This window comes from Lonchura striata, chromosome 37 (assembly GCF_050655825.1).
Source record: "Lonchura striata isolate lonStrDom1 chromosome 37, ASM5065582v1, whole genome shotgun sequence".
Taxonomy (NCBI): Eukaryota; Metazoa; Chordata; class Aves; order Passeriformes; family Estrildidae; genus Lonchura; species Lonchura striata.
The window spans coordinates 14,090,184-14,105,867 of NC_140739.1; the positions used below are offsets into that span (position 1 = coordinate 14,090,184).

General features: G+C 59.5%; 1 protein-coding gene across 1 annotated transcript; it reads left to right on the forward strand.

Moving 5' to 3' along the window:
• Window positions 1-1,323: 1,323 nt before the first annotated feature.
• SLC27A5 (solute carrier family 27 member 5) lies at window positions 1,324-14,886 on the forward strand. Its single transcript, XM_077789857.2, has 10 exons — window positions 1,324-1,853; window positions 5,547-5,756; window positions 6,676-6,834; window positions 7,114-7,238; window positions 7,330-7,524; window positions 8,965-9,055; window positions 9,157-9,355; window positions 9,450-9,547; window positions 9,799-9,929; window positions 14,620-14,886. Exons 1-10 carry the CDS (start codon window positions 1,358-1,360, stop codon window positions 14,794-14,796), a joined length of 1,881 nt encoding a protein of 626 aa, XP_077645983.2. The 5' UTR covers window positions 1,324-1,357; the 3' UTR covers window positions 14,797-14,886.
• Window positions 14,887-15,684: the final 798 nt, after the last annotated feature.

Here is a 15,684-nt window from a genome sequence, read left to right on the forward strand (position 1 = left end):
GTCCCCAAGGTGTCCTCAGGGTGTCCTCGAGGTATGTCCACTCCGGGGGTGTCCCCCAAGTGTCCCCGAGGTGTCCCCGAGGTGTCCTCAGGGTGTCCCCGAGGTGTCCCCGAGGTGTCCCAGCTTCAGGGGTGTCCCCAAGGTGTCCCCGAGGTGTCCCTGCTTTGGGGGTGTCCCCGAGGTGTCCCCGAGGTGTCCTCAGGGTGTCCCCGAGGTGTCCCAGCTTCAGGGGTGTCCCCAAGGTGTCCTCAGGGTGTCCCCGAGGTGTCCCCGAGGTGTCCTCAGGGTGTCCCCGAGGTGTCCCTGTTTCAGGGGTGTCCCTTAGGTGTCCCCGAGGTGTCCCCGAGGTGTCCCTGTTTCGGGAGTGTCCCCGAGGTGTCCCCGAGGTGTCCCCGAGGTGTCCTCAGGGTGTCCCCGAGGTGTCCCCGAGGTGTCCCAGCTTCAGGGGTGTCCCTGGAGGTGTCCCCGAGGTGTCCCCAACAGGCAGCCGGGGTGGCAGAGGCCAGACAGACAGACAGACAGACAGACGTGGTGGGAGAGGGTGGATGGGTGGACAGACGGACGCTGGGGTGGCAGAGGCTGGACAGCTGGACAGACGGACAGTTAGGGGACAGAGGCCAGATGGCTGGACAGATGGACAGGTGGAGTGGCAGAGGATCGATGGACTGATAGCCGGACAGACGGACAGCTGGACAGCTGGACAGACGGACAGATGGACAGTCAGACAGCTGGACAGCTGGACAGAGACTGGATAGCTGGACAGCCAGACAGCTGGACAGCTGGACAGCCGGACAGATGGACAGTCAGACAGCTGGACAGCCAGAAAGCCGGACAGGGACTGGACAGCCGGACAGCCAGACAGCTGGACAGATGGACAGATGGACAGATGGACAGAGTTCTGGACAGCTAGACAGCTGGATAGCCCAACAGATGGACAGTCAGAGAGCTGTACAGAGGCTGGACAGACGGACAGATGGACAGCCGGCCAGCCATGCAGGCAGACAGCCAGACAGCTGGACAGCTGGACAGAGGCTGGACAGCTGGACAGCCAGACAGAGTTCCGGACAGCTGGACAGACAGACAGACAGACAGACAGGCCCCGCAGAGGCAGCGGGCCGTGGCGGCCGCCGCCCGCCGAGCCACTCCCGGGGGCAGGGACGGGGACGGACGAACGAACAAACGAACGAACGAACGAACAAACGAACGAACGGCGGCAGCGGGAGCGAGGAGAGCAAACAAAGCGAAACCCGGCGCAGGATCCGGAGCGCGGCGAACTCCGGACCCGGGCGCCGCCGGCACGGCCGGCCCAAAGGTCACCGGGCGGACCTTGGCCAGCGGCCGCGTCGTGCTGCTGGCCATGGAGCTGCCGCCGGTTCTGCTGGTGGTGCTGCTGGTGGTGCTGGTGGTGGTGCTGGTGGTGGCGGTGGCCGCGGCGCGGTCGGCGCCGTACCTGTGGGAGGATTTGGCGTTCTTCGTCACCATGACGCGGTCATCGCTGCGGTGCCGCCGGCGCTTGGCCGGCCGGCCGGCGGTCACCTTGCTGGACGTGTTCCGGAGCCACGCGCGGCTCCGGCCGCGCCGGCCGCTGCTGCTCTTCCAGGACCAGACCTACACCTTCGAGGACATCGAGCGGCGCAGCAACCGCGCGGCCTGGGCCCTGCGGTGGCGCCTGGGGCTGCGCGGCGGCCGGACCGTGGCCGTGTTCCTGCCCAACGAGCCGGCCTACCTGTGGACGTGGCTAGCGTTGGCCAAGTTGGGTTGCCCCATGGCTTGTCTCAACTGCAACGTCAGGGGCCGGGCGCTGCGGCACGCGCTGGAGGCGGCCGAGGCCACCGTGATGCTGGCCAGCCCTGGTGAGAGGGGACAGCGCGGTGTTTGGTGGGGTTGTGGTCACCAAGGCCACCACGGTGGTGGCCAGCCCTGGTGAGAGGGGACAGTGTGGTACCTGGGGGTTTGTGGCCACCAAAGCCATCATGGTGCTGGCCAGTCCTGGTGAGAGGGGACAATGTGGTACCTGGGGGTTTGTGGCCACCAAGGACACCACGGTGGTGGCCAGCCCTGGTGAGAGGGGACAATGCAGTGTTCAAGGGGGTTTGTGGCCACCAAAGCCATCGTGGTGGTGGCCAGCCCTGGTGAGAGGGGACAGCGCGGTGTTTGGTGGGGTTGTGGTCACCAAGGACACCACGGTGGTGGCCAGCCCTGGTGAGAGGGGACAATGCAGTGTTCAAGGGGGTTTGTGGCCACCAAGGACACCACGGTGGTGGCCAGCCCTGGTGAGAGGGGACAGTGTGGTACCTGGGGGTTTGTGGCCACCAAGGCCACCACGGTGGTGGCCAGCCCTGGTGAGAGGGGACAATGCAGTGTTCAAGGGGGTTTGTGGCCACCAAGGACACCACGGTGGTGGCCAGCCCTGGTGAGAGGGGACAATGCAGTGTTCAAGGGGGTTTGTGGCCACCAAGGACACCACGGTGGTGGCCAGCCCTGGTGAGAGGGGACAATGCAGTGTTCAAGGGGGTTTGTGGCCACCAAGGCCACCACAGTGGTGGCCAGTCCCAGTGAGGGCAAGTGGGGTGGGGGGGGTTTGCACGTGTGTCACTGTCCCTTCGTGTGTGACACTGTGTGTGTGTCACTGTGTCCCTGTGTGTCGCTGTCCCTGACTGTGTCACTGTCCCTGTGTCCCTGTGTGTGTCCCTGTCCCTGTGTGTGTCCCTCTGTGTCCCTGGGTGTCTCACTGTCCCTGTGTGTGTGTCACACCCCGGACATGGCTGTCCCTGTGTCCCTGTGTGTGTCCCTGTCCCTGTGTGTCCCTGTGTGTCACTGTGTGTGTCCCCCCTGTGTCCCTGTGTGTGTGTCACACCCTGGACATGGCTGTCCCTGTGTCCCTGGTGTGTCCCTGTCCCTGTGTGTCCCTGTGTGTCACTGTGTGTGTCCCCCTGTGTCCCTGTGTGTGTGTCACACCCTGGACATGGCTGTCTCTGTGTGTGTCCCTGTCCCTGTGTGTCCCTGTGTGTCCCTGTCCCTGTCCCTGTCCCTGTGTGTGTGTCACACCCCGGACATGGCTGTCCCTGTGTCCCTGTGTGTCCCTGTGTGTGTCCCTGTGTGTCACTGTGTGTGTCCCTGTCCCTGTCCCTGTCCCTGTCCCTGTCCCTGTCCCTGTCCCTGTCCCTGTCCCTGTGTGTGTGTCACACCCTGGACATGGCTGTCCCTGTGTCCCTGTGTGTCCCTGTCCCTGTGTGTGTCCCTGGGTGTGTCACTGTTTGCGTCCCTCTGTGTCACTGTTTGCGTCCCTGTCCCTGTGTGTGTGTCACACCCTGGACATGGCTGTCCCTGTGTTTCCGTGTGTGTCGCTGTCTCTGTGTGTCCATGTGTGTGTCCCTGTCCCTGTCCCTGTGTGTGTGTCACACCTTGGACATGGCTGTCCCTGTGTCCCTGGTGTGTCCCTGTGTCCCTGTGTGTGTCACTGTCCCTCGGTGCATCCCTGTGTGTGTCACTGTCCGTGTCCCTGTCCCCGGGTGTGTCCCTGTCCCTGTGCGTGTCACTGTGTGTGTCCCTGTGTGTCACTGTGTGTGTCCCTGTCCCTGTCCCTGTGTGTGTGTCACACCTTGGACATGGCTGTCCTTGTGTCCCTGTGTGTGTCCCTGTGTCCCTGTGCGTGTCACTGTCCCTGGGTGTGTCCCTGTGTAGTCCCTGAATCTGTGCGTGTCATTGTCCCTGTGCGTGTCCTGTCCCTGTGTGTGTCCCTGTCCCTGGGTGTGTCATTGTCCCTGGGTGTGTCATTGTCCCCGGGTGTGTCCCTGTGTAGTCCCTGAATCTGTGTGTGTCCCTGTCCCTGGGTGTGTCACTGTCCCTGTGCGTGTCACTGTCCCTGGGTGTGTCCCTGTCCCTGGGTGTGTCATTGTCCCTGGGTGTGTCACTGTCCCTGTGCGTGTCACTGTCCCTGGGTGTGTCCCTGTCCCTGGGTGTGTCATTGTCCCTGTGCGTGTCACTGTCCCTGGGTGTGTCACTGTCCCCGGGTGCGTCATTGTCCCTGGGTGTGTCATTGTCCCCGGGTGTGTCCCTGTCCCCGGGTGTGTCACTGTCCCCCTGTGTCCCTGTCTGTGTCACCCCTGGGTGTGTCCCTGTGTGTCCCTGAATCTGTGTGTGTCCCTGTCCCCGGGTGTGTCCCTGTCCCCGGGTGTGTCACTGTCCCTGGGTGTGTCACTGTCCCCGGGTGTGTCCCTGTCCCCGGGTGTGTCACTGTCCCCCTGTGTCCCTGTCTGTGTCACCCCTGGGTGTGTCCCCGTGTGTCCCTGTGTGTCCCCGTCCCTGCCTGTGTCACCCCTGGGTGCCCCCAGGGGATCGGGGCTCCCTTCGGGGTGACCCCGTGTGGGGTCACTGTGGGGCCCGGCTGGTTGGGACCCCTTGGGGTGCTCAGGATGGGGGGTCAGGGACCCCTTGGGGTGCTCAGGATGGGTGGGGGGGTCAGGGACCCTTTGGGGTGCTCAGGATGGGTGGGGGGGGTTAGGGACCCCTTGGGGTGCTCAGGATGGGTGGGGGGTCAGGGACCCCTTTGGGGTGCTCAGGATGGGTGGGGGGGTCAGGGACCCCCTTGGGGTGCTCAGGATGGGTGGGGGGGTCAGGGACCCCCTTGGGGTGCTCAGGATGGGTGGGGGGGGTCAGGGACCCCTTGGGGTGCTCAGGATGGGTGGGGGGGGGGTCAGGGACCCCCTTGGGGTGCTCAGGGCACCCCCTTTGCGGGTACCTTGGGGTGCCCACCTGAGTCATTTGGACCCCCATCCATTATTTTGGGGGTGCCCACCTGGCCAGGTGCCCCTTTGGGGGTACCTTGGGGTGCCCACCTGGGAACCTCGGACCCTCATCCTTGGTTCCAGGGGTGCCCACCTGGCCAGGTGCCCACCTGGGGATACCTGGGGTGCCCACCTGAGTCCTTTGGACCCCCATCCATGATTTTGGGTGTGCCCACCTGGCCAGGTGCCCCTTTGGGGGTACCTTGGGGTGCCCACCTGGGAACCTCGGACCCTCATCCTTGGTTCCAGGGGTGCCCACCTGGCCAGGTGCCCACCTGGAGGTACCTGGGTGCCCACCTGGGGCCCTCGGACCCTCATCCTTGGTTCCAGGGGTGCCCACCTGGCCAGGTGCCCACCTGGGGATACCTGGGTGCCCACCTGGGGACCTCGGCCCATCCACCCATTCTGGCTCTGCCCACCTGAGTCTTTTGGACACCCATCCATTATTTTGGGGGTGCCCACCTGGCCAGGTGCCCCTTTGGGGGTACCTTGGGGTGCCCACCTGGGAACCTCGGATCCTCATCCTTGGTTCCAGGGGTGCCCACCTGGCCAGGTGCCCACCTGGAGGTACCTGGGTGCCCACCTGTGAACCTCGGACCCTCATCCTTGGTTCCAGGGGTGCCCACCTGGCCAGGTGCCCACCTGGGGATACCGGGGTGCCCACCTGGGAACCTCAGATCACCTGGGTCTACCTGGGGGTGCCCACCTGGCCAGGTGCCCGGCTGGTGCCACCTGCCCGTGTCCCCCGTGTCCCCGCAGAGCTGCGCGAGGCGGTGGAGGAGGTTCTGCCCAAGCTGCGGCGCGACGGCGTCGAGGTCTTCTACCTGAGCGCGGCGTCGCCCACGCCGGGCGTGGAGGCGCTGCTGCCCACCATCGAGGCGGCGCCCGCCGAGCCGCCGCCCGCCGAGCTCCGCGCCGGCGTCACCGGCGACTCCCGGGCCATGTACATCTACACCTCCGGCACCACCGGTGAGCCGGGGTGGGGTGGGACGGTCCAGGGGGCATGGGGGTCTTCCTACAATGCTGGCCATGGTGGGTCCACCTGGGCCAGGTGTGTCCCGGACATGCGCACACATGGGCAGTGTCCAGGGGGCCTGGGGGTCTTCCTCCAGCTCTGGCCATGGTGGATCCACCTGAGCCAGGTGTGTCCCACCCATGTCCACATGGGCAGGTCAGCACTGGAGGGGTCTTGGGGGATCTTCCTCCAGCCCTGACCATGGTTGGTCCACCTGGGCCAGGTGTGTCCTGAACATGTCCATGCATGAGCAGCTTTGAGGGGTCTTCGGGGTCTTCCTCCAGCCCTGGCCATGGTGGATCCACCTGGGCCAGGTGTGTGCTGGCCATGTCCACATGGGCAGGTCAGCACTGGAGGGGTCATGGGGGTCTTCCTCCAGCTCTGGCCATGGTTGGTCCACCTGGGCCAGGTGTGTCCCAGCCATGGCCAAACATGGGCAGTGTCCAGGGGGCCTGGGGGTCTTCCTCCAGTCATGACAATGGTGGGCCCACCTGGGGCAGGTGTGTCCCAGCCATCTCTACACATGGGCAGTGTCCAGGGGACCTGGGGTTCTTTCTCCAGCCCTGACCATGGCAGGTCCACCTGGGCCAGGTGTGTGCCGGCCATGGCCACACATGGGCAGCTTGGAGGGATCTTGGGGGTCTTCCTCCAGCCCTGACCATGGTGGATCCACCTGGGCCAGGTGTGTCCCAGCCATGGCCACACATGGGCAGTGTCCAGGGGGCCTGGGGGTCTTCCTCCAATGCTGACCATGGTGGGCCCATGGCGGGTTCACCTGGGCCAGGTGTGTCCTGGCCATGTCCACACACTGGCAGCTTGGAGGGGTCCTGGGGGTCTCCTCCTCTCCTGTCCCACCCGGGCGCTGTCCCACAGGGCTGCCCAAGGCCGCGGTGATCACGGAGCTGAAGCTGATGATGGTGGCCAGCCTGGGCCGGATCTGCGGCCTGCGGCCCGACGACGTCGTCTACACCACGCTGCCGCTCTACCACTCGGCCGGGCTGCTGGTGGGGCTGGGCGGCTGCCTGGACGTCGGTACGGACACGGAGAACATGGAGATGGGACCGGGAACGGCCGGGAGGGCGGCGGGACAGGGAGGGATGGACGGATGGATGGATGGAACGAGGGATGGATGATGGATGGATGATGGATGATGGATGGATGATGGATGGATGATGGATGGATGGATGGATGGATGGATGGATGATGGATGGATGGATGGATGGATGGATGGATGGATGATGGATGGATGGATGACGAACAACAGAGACAAACCACCCAATCTTGCCGCCCCATCCCCACGCCCTACCCCAGGAGCCACCTGCGTCCTCCGCTCCAAGTTCTCCGCCTCCCAATTCTGGCCCGACTGCCGCCGCTACAACGTCTCCGTCATCCAGTACGTGGGCGAGCTGATGCGCTACCTGTGCAACGCCCCCGAGGTGAGACCCCCACCCACCCACCCACCACTGGGTGGTCTCCTCCACGCGCCGGCCGCACCCCGAGGTGCCCCCCACCCATGTGTCCCCGCAGCGCGCCGAGGAGCGGGCGCACGGCGTGCGGCTGGCGCTGGGCAACGGCCTGCGGGCCGACGTGTGGCGGCACTTCCAGCGGCGCTTCGGGCCCGTGGCCGTGCGCGAGTTCTACGGCGCCACCGAGGGCAACGCCGGCTTCGTCAACTACAGCGGCCGCGTGGGCGCCGTGGGCCGCGCCAACGCCTTCCTCAGGGTGAGCGCCGCGCGCGGGGTCGGGCGCGCAGGGAAGGTGACATGGAGGAAAAGATGAGGAATCGGATTTTGGAGGAAAGGTGAAATGGAGGAAAAGATGAGAAATCGGATTTTGGAGGGAAGGGGGAATGGAGGAAAAGATGAGAAATCGGATTTTGGAGGGAAGGGGAAATGGAGGAAAAGATGAGGAATCAGATTTTGGAGGGAAGGGGGAATGGAGGAAAAGATGAGGAATCAGATTTTGGAGGGAAGGGGGAATGGAGGAAAAGATGAGGAATCAGATTTTGGAGTAAAAGTTAAATGGAGGAAAAGATGCGGAAATCGAATTTTGAGCAAAAGTTAAATGGAGGAAAAGATGACAAATTGGATTTTGGAGTAAAAGTTAAATGGAGGAAAAGATGCGGAATCAGATTTTGGAGGGAAGGTGAAATGGAGGAAAAGATGCGAAATCGGATTTTGAGTAAAAGTTAAAATGGAGGAAAAGCTGCAAAAATCAGATTTTTGGGCATAAGCTGGGAAAGAAATTCTGGAAATTTTCACAATAAGGAAATTCCAGAATTTTCCACAGGAAGGAAATTCCTGAATTTTCCGCGGGAAGGAAATTCCAGAATTTTCTGCCGGAAGGAAATTCCAGAATGTTCCACGGGAAGGAGATTCCAGAAATTTCTACAAGAAGGAAATTCCGGAATTTTCCACGGGAGGGAAATTCTGGAATTTTCGCGGAAAGGAAATTCCAGAATTTTCAAGGGAAGGAAATTCTGGCCATTTCCACAGGAAGGAAATTCTGGAATTTTCCGCGGGAAGAAAATTACGGAAATTTCCACAGGAAGGAAATTCTGGCAATTTCCACAAGAAGGAAATTCTGGAATTTTCCGTGGGAAGGAAATTCGAGAATTTTCCATGGGAAGGAAATTCTGGAATTTTCCGCGGGAAGGATGTTCCGGAACGTTCCTTGGGAAGGAGATTCCAGAAATTTCTACAAGAAGGACATTCCGGAACGTTCCTTGGGGAGGACATTCCGGAACGTTCCTTGGGGAGGACATTCCGGAACGTTCCTTGGGGAGGACGTTCCGGAACGTTCCTTGGGAAGGACATTCCGGAACGTTCCTTGGGGAGGACATTCCGGAACGTTCCTTGGGGAGGACGTTCTGGAACATTCCTTGGGGAGGAATTCCAGAACATTCCTTGGGGAGGACATTCCGGAACGTTCCTTGGGGAGGACATTCCGGAACGTTCCTTGGGAAGGACATTCCGGAACGTTCCTTGGGGAGGGAGGACGTTCTGGAACGTTCCTTGGGGAGGACATTCCGGAATGTTCTGCGGGATGAACGTTCTGGAACGTTCCTCGGGAAGGACATTCCGGAACGTTCCACGGGGAGGACGTTCTGGAACGTTCCACGGGGAGGACATTCCGGCCGTTCCCGGCTCTCCCACCCCGCAGTTCTTCGCGCCGTTCGAGCTGATCCGCTACGACGTGGAGCGCGAGGCGCCGGCGCGCGACGAGCGCGGCCTCTGCATCCCCACCCGGCCCGGTGAGCGCCCGAGCCACCACGACCTCCTGGAGCCACCAGGAAGCCCCGGGAGAAACCGAGGCAGGAGGTGGCCCCAACCCTTCCTCTTCCTCCCCGTGAAGGTGAGACGGGGCTGCTGGTGGTGAAGATCACCAAGAACACGCCGTTCCACGGCTACGCCGGCGACTCGCAGAAGACCCAGAAGAAGATCCTCAGGGACGTCCTGGCCAAAGGCGACGCCTTCTTCAACAGCGGCGACCTCCTCATGATGGACGCCGAGAAGTTCATCTACTTCCAGGACCGCGTCGGGGACACCTTCCGGTGAGCGCCAGGCCCACCCCACCGGCGCGTGTCCCCGCGGGTGGGGGCCGGGCGCCGATGTCCCACTCACGGCGCCGGGCCTTCTCCTCGCCAGCTGGAAAGGGGAGAACGTGGCCACCACGGAGGTGGAGGCCGTGCTGGGCTTGGTGAGCTTCATCCAGGAGGTCAACGTCTACGGCGTGGCCGTGCCGGGTGAGTCGCCACCGAAACAAGGAGCTGGTGGGGGGGCGTCCCGGGCGGGTGACGCGTCCCCGGAGGGTCCGAGCCACCTCCGAGAAGGTTCCAAAGTGACTTTGGAAGGTCCAGAGTTGCTTTGAGGCCACCCCAGAACCGGGAGGGAGCCACCCAAAACCACGTTCGGCCACCCCGGTAGCCCAAGGGGGGCCTCAGGTGGACCCCAAGGAGATGAGGTGGCCCCAGGTGACCGCGGGCGACGCCGGCAGGGTGCGAGGGCCGCTGCGGCATGGCCGCCGTGCGCCTGAAGGACGGCGCCACCTTCGATGGTGACAAGCTCTACACCTTCACGGAGGAGACGCTGCCCGCCTACGCCGCGCCCCGCTTCGTCCGCATCCAGGTCAGAGGGACCCGCCTGCCCCGGGGCCTCCCGGGGGGGCTTCGGGTGGTGGGGTTGGACTTGGGGTGGGGGCGGTCCGGCACCAGAGAGACCGATCACGGATGGGTGGAGTCGTGGAATGGTTTGGGTTGGAGAAGACTGTGAGGGTTGATCACAGTCAGGTGGAATCATGGAATGGTTTGGGTTGGAGAAGACTCCAGAGCTCCTCCAGTTCCAATCATGGCAGGATGGAATCATGGAATGGTTTGGGTTGGAGAAGACTGTGAGGGTTGATCATAGTCAGGTGGAATCATGGAATGGTTTGGGTTGGAGAAGACTCCAGAGCTCCTCCAGGTCCAATCACAGCTGGGTGGAGTCATGGAATGGTTTGGGTTGGAGAAGACTTTAAGGGTCACCCAGTTTGGGTCCTGGCAGGATGGAACCATGGAATGGTTTGGGTTGGAGAAGACTGAAAGGGTTGATCACAGTCAGGTGGAATCATGGAATGGTTTGGGTTGGAGAAGACTCCAGAGCTCCTCCAGTTCCAGTCATGGCAGGATGGAATCACGGAGTAGTTTGGGTTGGAGAAGACTTCAGAGCTCATCCAGGTCCATCATGGCAGGATGGAATCATGGAATGGTTTGGGTTGGAGAAGACTGAAAGGGTTGATCATAGTCAGGTGGAATCATGGAGTGGTTTGGGTTGGAGAAGACTGAAAGGGTTGATCACAGTCAGGTGGAATCATGGAATGGTTTGGGTTGGAGAAGACTGTGAGGGTTGATCATAGTCAGGTGGAATCATGGAATGGTTTGGGTTGGAGAAGACTCCAGAGCTCCTCCAGTTCCAATCACGGCAGGATGGAATCATGGAATGGTTTGGGTTGGAGAAGACTGTGAGGGTTGATCATAGTCAGGTGGAATCATGGAATGGTTTGGGTTGGAGAAGACTTCAGAGCTCCTCCAGTTCCAATCACAGCTGGGTGGAACCATGGAATGGTTTGGGATGGAGAAGACTTTAAGGGTCACCCAGTTTGGGTCATGGCAGGACGGAACCATGGAATGGTTTGGGTTGGAGAAGACTGTGAGGGTTGATCACAGTCAGGTGGAATCATGGAATGGTTTGGGTTGGAGAAGACTCCAGAGCTCCTCCAGTTCCAGTCATGGCAGGATGGAATCACGGAGTAGTTTGGGTTGGAGAAGACTTCAGAGCTCATCCAGGTCCATCATGGCAGGATGGAATCATGGAGTGGTTTGGGTTGGAGAAGACTTTAAGGGTTGATCACAGTCAGGTGGAATCATGGAATGGTTTGGGTTGGAGAAGACTGAAAGGGTTGATCATAGTCAGGTGGAATCATGGAGTGGTTTGGGTTGGAGAAGACTTCAGAGCTCCTCCAGTTCCAATCATGGCAGGATGGAATCATGGAATGGTTTGGGTTGGAGAAGACTTCAGAGCTCCTCCAGTTCCAATCACAGCTGGGTGGAACCATGGAATGGTTTGGGATGGAGAAGACTTTAAGGGTCACCCAGTTTGGGTCATGGCAGGACGGAACCATGGAATGGTTTGGGTTGGAGAAGACTGTGAGGGTTGATCATAGTCAGGTGGAAAAATGGAATGGTTTGGGTTGGAGAAGACTCCAGAGCTCCTCCAGTTCCAGTCATGGCAGGATGGAATCACGGAGTAGTTTGGGTTGGAGAAGACTTCAGAGCTCATCCAGGTCCATCATGGCAGGATGGAATCATGGAGTGGTTTGGGTTGGAGAAGACTTTAAGGGTTGATTACAGTCAGGTGGAATCATGGAATGGTTTGGGTTGGAGAAGACTCCAGAGCTCCTCCAGGTCCAATCACAGCTGGGTGGAGTCATGGAATGGTTTGGGTTGGAGAAGACTTTAAGGGTCACCCAGTTTGGGTCCTGGCAGGACGGAACCATGGAATGGTTTGGGTTGGAGAAGACTGTGAGGGTTGATCATAGTCAGGTGGAATCACGGAGTGGTTTGGGTTGGAGAAGACTGTGAGGGTTGATCATAGTCAGGTGGAATCACGGAGTAGTTTGGGTTGGAGAAGACTCCAGAGCTCCTCCAGTTCCAGTCATGGCAGGATGGAATCATGGAGTGGTTTGGGTTGGAGAAGACTTTAAGGGTTGATTACAGTCAGGTGGAATCATGGAATGGTTTGGGTTGGAGAAGACTCCAGAGCTCCTCCAGTTCCAATCACAGCTGGGTGGAAAAATGGAATGGTTTGGGTTGGAGAAGACTGAAAGGGTTGATCACAGTCAGGTGGAATCATGGAATGGTTTGGGTTGGAGAAGACTCCAGAGCTCCTCCAGTTCCAGTCATGGCAGGATGGAATCACGGAGTAGTTTGGGTTGGAGAAGACTTCAGAGCTCATCCAGGTCCATCATGGCAGGATGGAATCATGGAGTGGTTTGGGTTGGAGAAGACTTTAAGGGTTGATCACAGTCAGGTGGAATCATGGAATGGTTTGGGTTGGAGAAGACTGTGAGGGTTGATCATAGTCAGGTGGAATCATGGAATGGTTTGGGTTGGAGAAGACTTCAGAGCTCCTCCAGTTCCAATCATGGCAGGATGGAATCATGGAATGGTTTGGGTTGGAGAAGACTTTGATGGTTGATCATAGTCAGGTGGAATCATGGAATGGTTTGGGTTGGAGAAGACTGAAAGGGTTGATCATAGTCAGGTGGAATCATGGAATGGTTTGGGTTGGAGAAGACTGAAAGGGTTGATCATAGTCAGGTGGAATCATGGAATGGTTTGGGTTGGGGAAGACTCCAGAGCTCCTCCAGTCCCAATCACAGCTGGTTGGAGTCATGGAGTGGTTTGGGTTGGAGAAGACTTTAGAGGTCATCCAGCTCCCTCATGGCAGGATGGAATCATGGAATGTTGTGGGTTGGAGAAGACTTTAAGGGTCACCCAGTTTGGGTCACGGTTGGGTAGAATAATGGAATGGTTTGGGTTGGAGGAGGCGTTGAATTTCATCCAGGTCCATCATGGCCAGGTGGAATCATGGAATGTTGTGGGTTGGAGAAGACTTCAAGGGTCACCCAGTTTTGGTCATGGTCAGGTGGAACCGTGGAATGGTTTGGGTTGGAGAAGACTCCAGAGCTCCTCCAGTGCCCATCCCACCATTGGTGTCCCCCCGGTTCCCCACGGTGGCGTCGCTCACCCCGTGCCGCCGACGCCGCCGGGGTCTCCTGGTGACAGCGTGGGGGTCACCCCGCTGCCGGTGAGGGTCACCTGGTGCCAACAGAGGTCACCTGGTGCCAACAGGCGTCACCTCGTATCAGTGATGGCCACCCGGTGCCAACGGGGGTCACCTGGTGCCAATGGAGGTCACCTCATGCCAGTGATGGTCACCCTGTGCCAATGATGGTCACCCAGTGCCAGTGGTGGTCACTTTGGACCAATGGGGGTCACTTGGGGCCAACAGGGGTCACTTGGGGACAATGGTGGCCTCTTGAGGCTAATGGGGGTCACCTCGTGCCTTTGGTGGTCACTTTGGGCCAATGGTGGCCACCCCGTGCCAACAAGGGTCACCAGGGGCCAATGGAGGTCACCGTGCCAGAGATGGCCACCTGGTGCCAACAAGGGTCACCTGGTGCCAGTGGAGGTCACCTCATGCCAGTGATGGTCACCCTGTGCCAATGATGATCACCTGGCACCAGTGGTGGTCACTTTGGGCCAATGGTGGCCACCTCATGCCAGTGATGGCCACCTCATGCCAATGGTGGCCACCTCATGCCAGTGGTGGCCTCTTGAGGCTAACGGGGGTCACCTGGCACCAGTGGTGGTCACTTTGGGCCAATGGTGGCCACCTCATGCCAGTGGTGGCCACCTCATGCCAGTGGTGGCCTCTTGAGGCTAACGGGGGTCACCTGGCACCAAGGGGCGCCGCCCGGTGCCAAAGTCCCCCTGCATCTCCCGACTCCGCCGGCGCCGCGGCACAGCCGGGCGGTGTCCCCGGCGCCATCTTGGCGGTTCCTTGACACCGTCACGGAGCTTTGCCAACACCGGCCCGGTGGCTTCCCCGTGGTTTCCTGTTGGTTTCCCGGTGGTTTCCCGGTGATTTCCGGGCGGTTTCCCGGCAATTTCCCGGTGATTTTCCCCTGATTTCCCAGTGGTTTCCCGGTGATTTCCCGGTGGTTTCCTGTTGATTTCCCGGTGGTTTCCTGTTGATTTCCCGGTGGTTTCCTGTTGGCTTCCCAGTGATTTCCCGGTGGTTTCCCCATGATTTCCCCGTGATTTCCCCGTGATTTCCCGGCGATTTCCCCATGATTTCCCCGTGATTTCCCCACGATTTCCCGGTGATTTCCCGGTGATTTCCCGGAGATTTCCCCCTGATTTCCCCGATTTCCCCCTGATTTCCCCATGATTTCCCCCTGATTTCCCCCTGATTTCCCCCTGATTTCCCTGTGATTTCCCCATGATTTCCCGGTGATTTCCCCGTAATTTCCCCGTGATTTCCCGGTGATTTCCCCATGATTTCCCCGTGATTTCCCCGTGATTTCCCCATGATTTCCCAGTGATTTCCCCATGATTTCCCTGTGATTTCCCAGCGATTTCCCTGTGATTTCCCGTTGATTTCCCGGCTGTTTCCCGGTGATTTCCCCATGATTTCCCCGTGATTTCCCCATGATTTCCCGGTGATTTCCTGGCGCTTTCCCGGCGTTTTCCCGACGCCGTGTCCCTGTCCCCAGGCCGCTCTGGAGACCACCGGCACCTTCAAGCAGTGCAAGACCAACCTGGTCAAGGAGGGCTTCGACCCCGGCCTGGTCAGGGACCGGCTCTTCTTCCGCGACGCCGCGCGCCGCTCCTACGTGCCGCTGAGCGCCGCCGCCTTCGCCGCCATCCGCGACGGGCGCCTCGCCCTCTAATTAGCAGAGCCTAATTAGGGCTAATTAATAAGCGGCCGCTCGGCTGGGCGGCGGCGCCACCCCGCTGGAGATTAAACTTTGAATTCCCGATTTTCGGCTGCCGAAGGATTTTTGGGGGATTTTTTTGGGGTTGTAGCGACTCCGCGGTTGGTCCAGGGTGCTGACGGCCCCGGGGTAATTAATAAGAACTAATTAGGGGTAATCAAGCACTTTGGGGAGGTTTGGTGTCATTCAGCTGGAAATTCAACCTTTAATTCCCGTTTTTTGGCTGCCCAAGGATTTGGGGGATATTTTTGGGATTGTAGCGACTCCGCAGTGGCCCCAGCGAGGTGACGGCCCAAGGGGTAATTAATAAAAACTAATTAGGGGTAATCAAGCACTTTGGGGAGGTTTGGTGTTGTTAACCTGAAATTCAACCTTTAATTCCCATTTTTTGGCTGCCCAAGGATTTGGGGGATTTTTGGGATTTTTTTGGGATTGTAGCAACTCAGTGGTTGGTCCAGGGCGCTGACGGCCCCGGGGTAATTAATAAAAACTAATTAGGGGTAATCAAGCACTTTGGGGAGGTTTGGTGTCAGTCAGCTGGAAATTCAACCTTTAATTCCCATTTTTTGGCTGCCCAAGGATTTGGGGGATTTTGGGGATTTTTTGGGACTGTAGCAACTCCGCAGTTGGTCCAGGGAGGTGACGGCCCCGGGGTAATTAATAAAAACTAATTAGGGGTAATCAAGCACTTTGGGGAGGTTTGGTGTCATTCAGTTGGAAATTCAACCTTTAATTCCCGTTTTTCGGGTGCCCAAGGATTTGGGGGATTTTGGGGATTTTTTGGGATTGGCTCCCATCTCATTCCCTATATTGGGAATTTCCCACCTCGTTCCCCAAATTGGG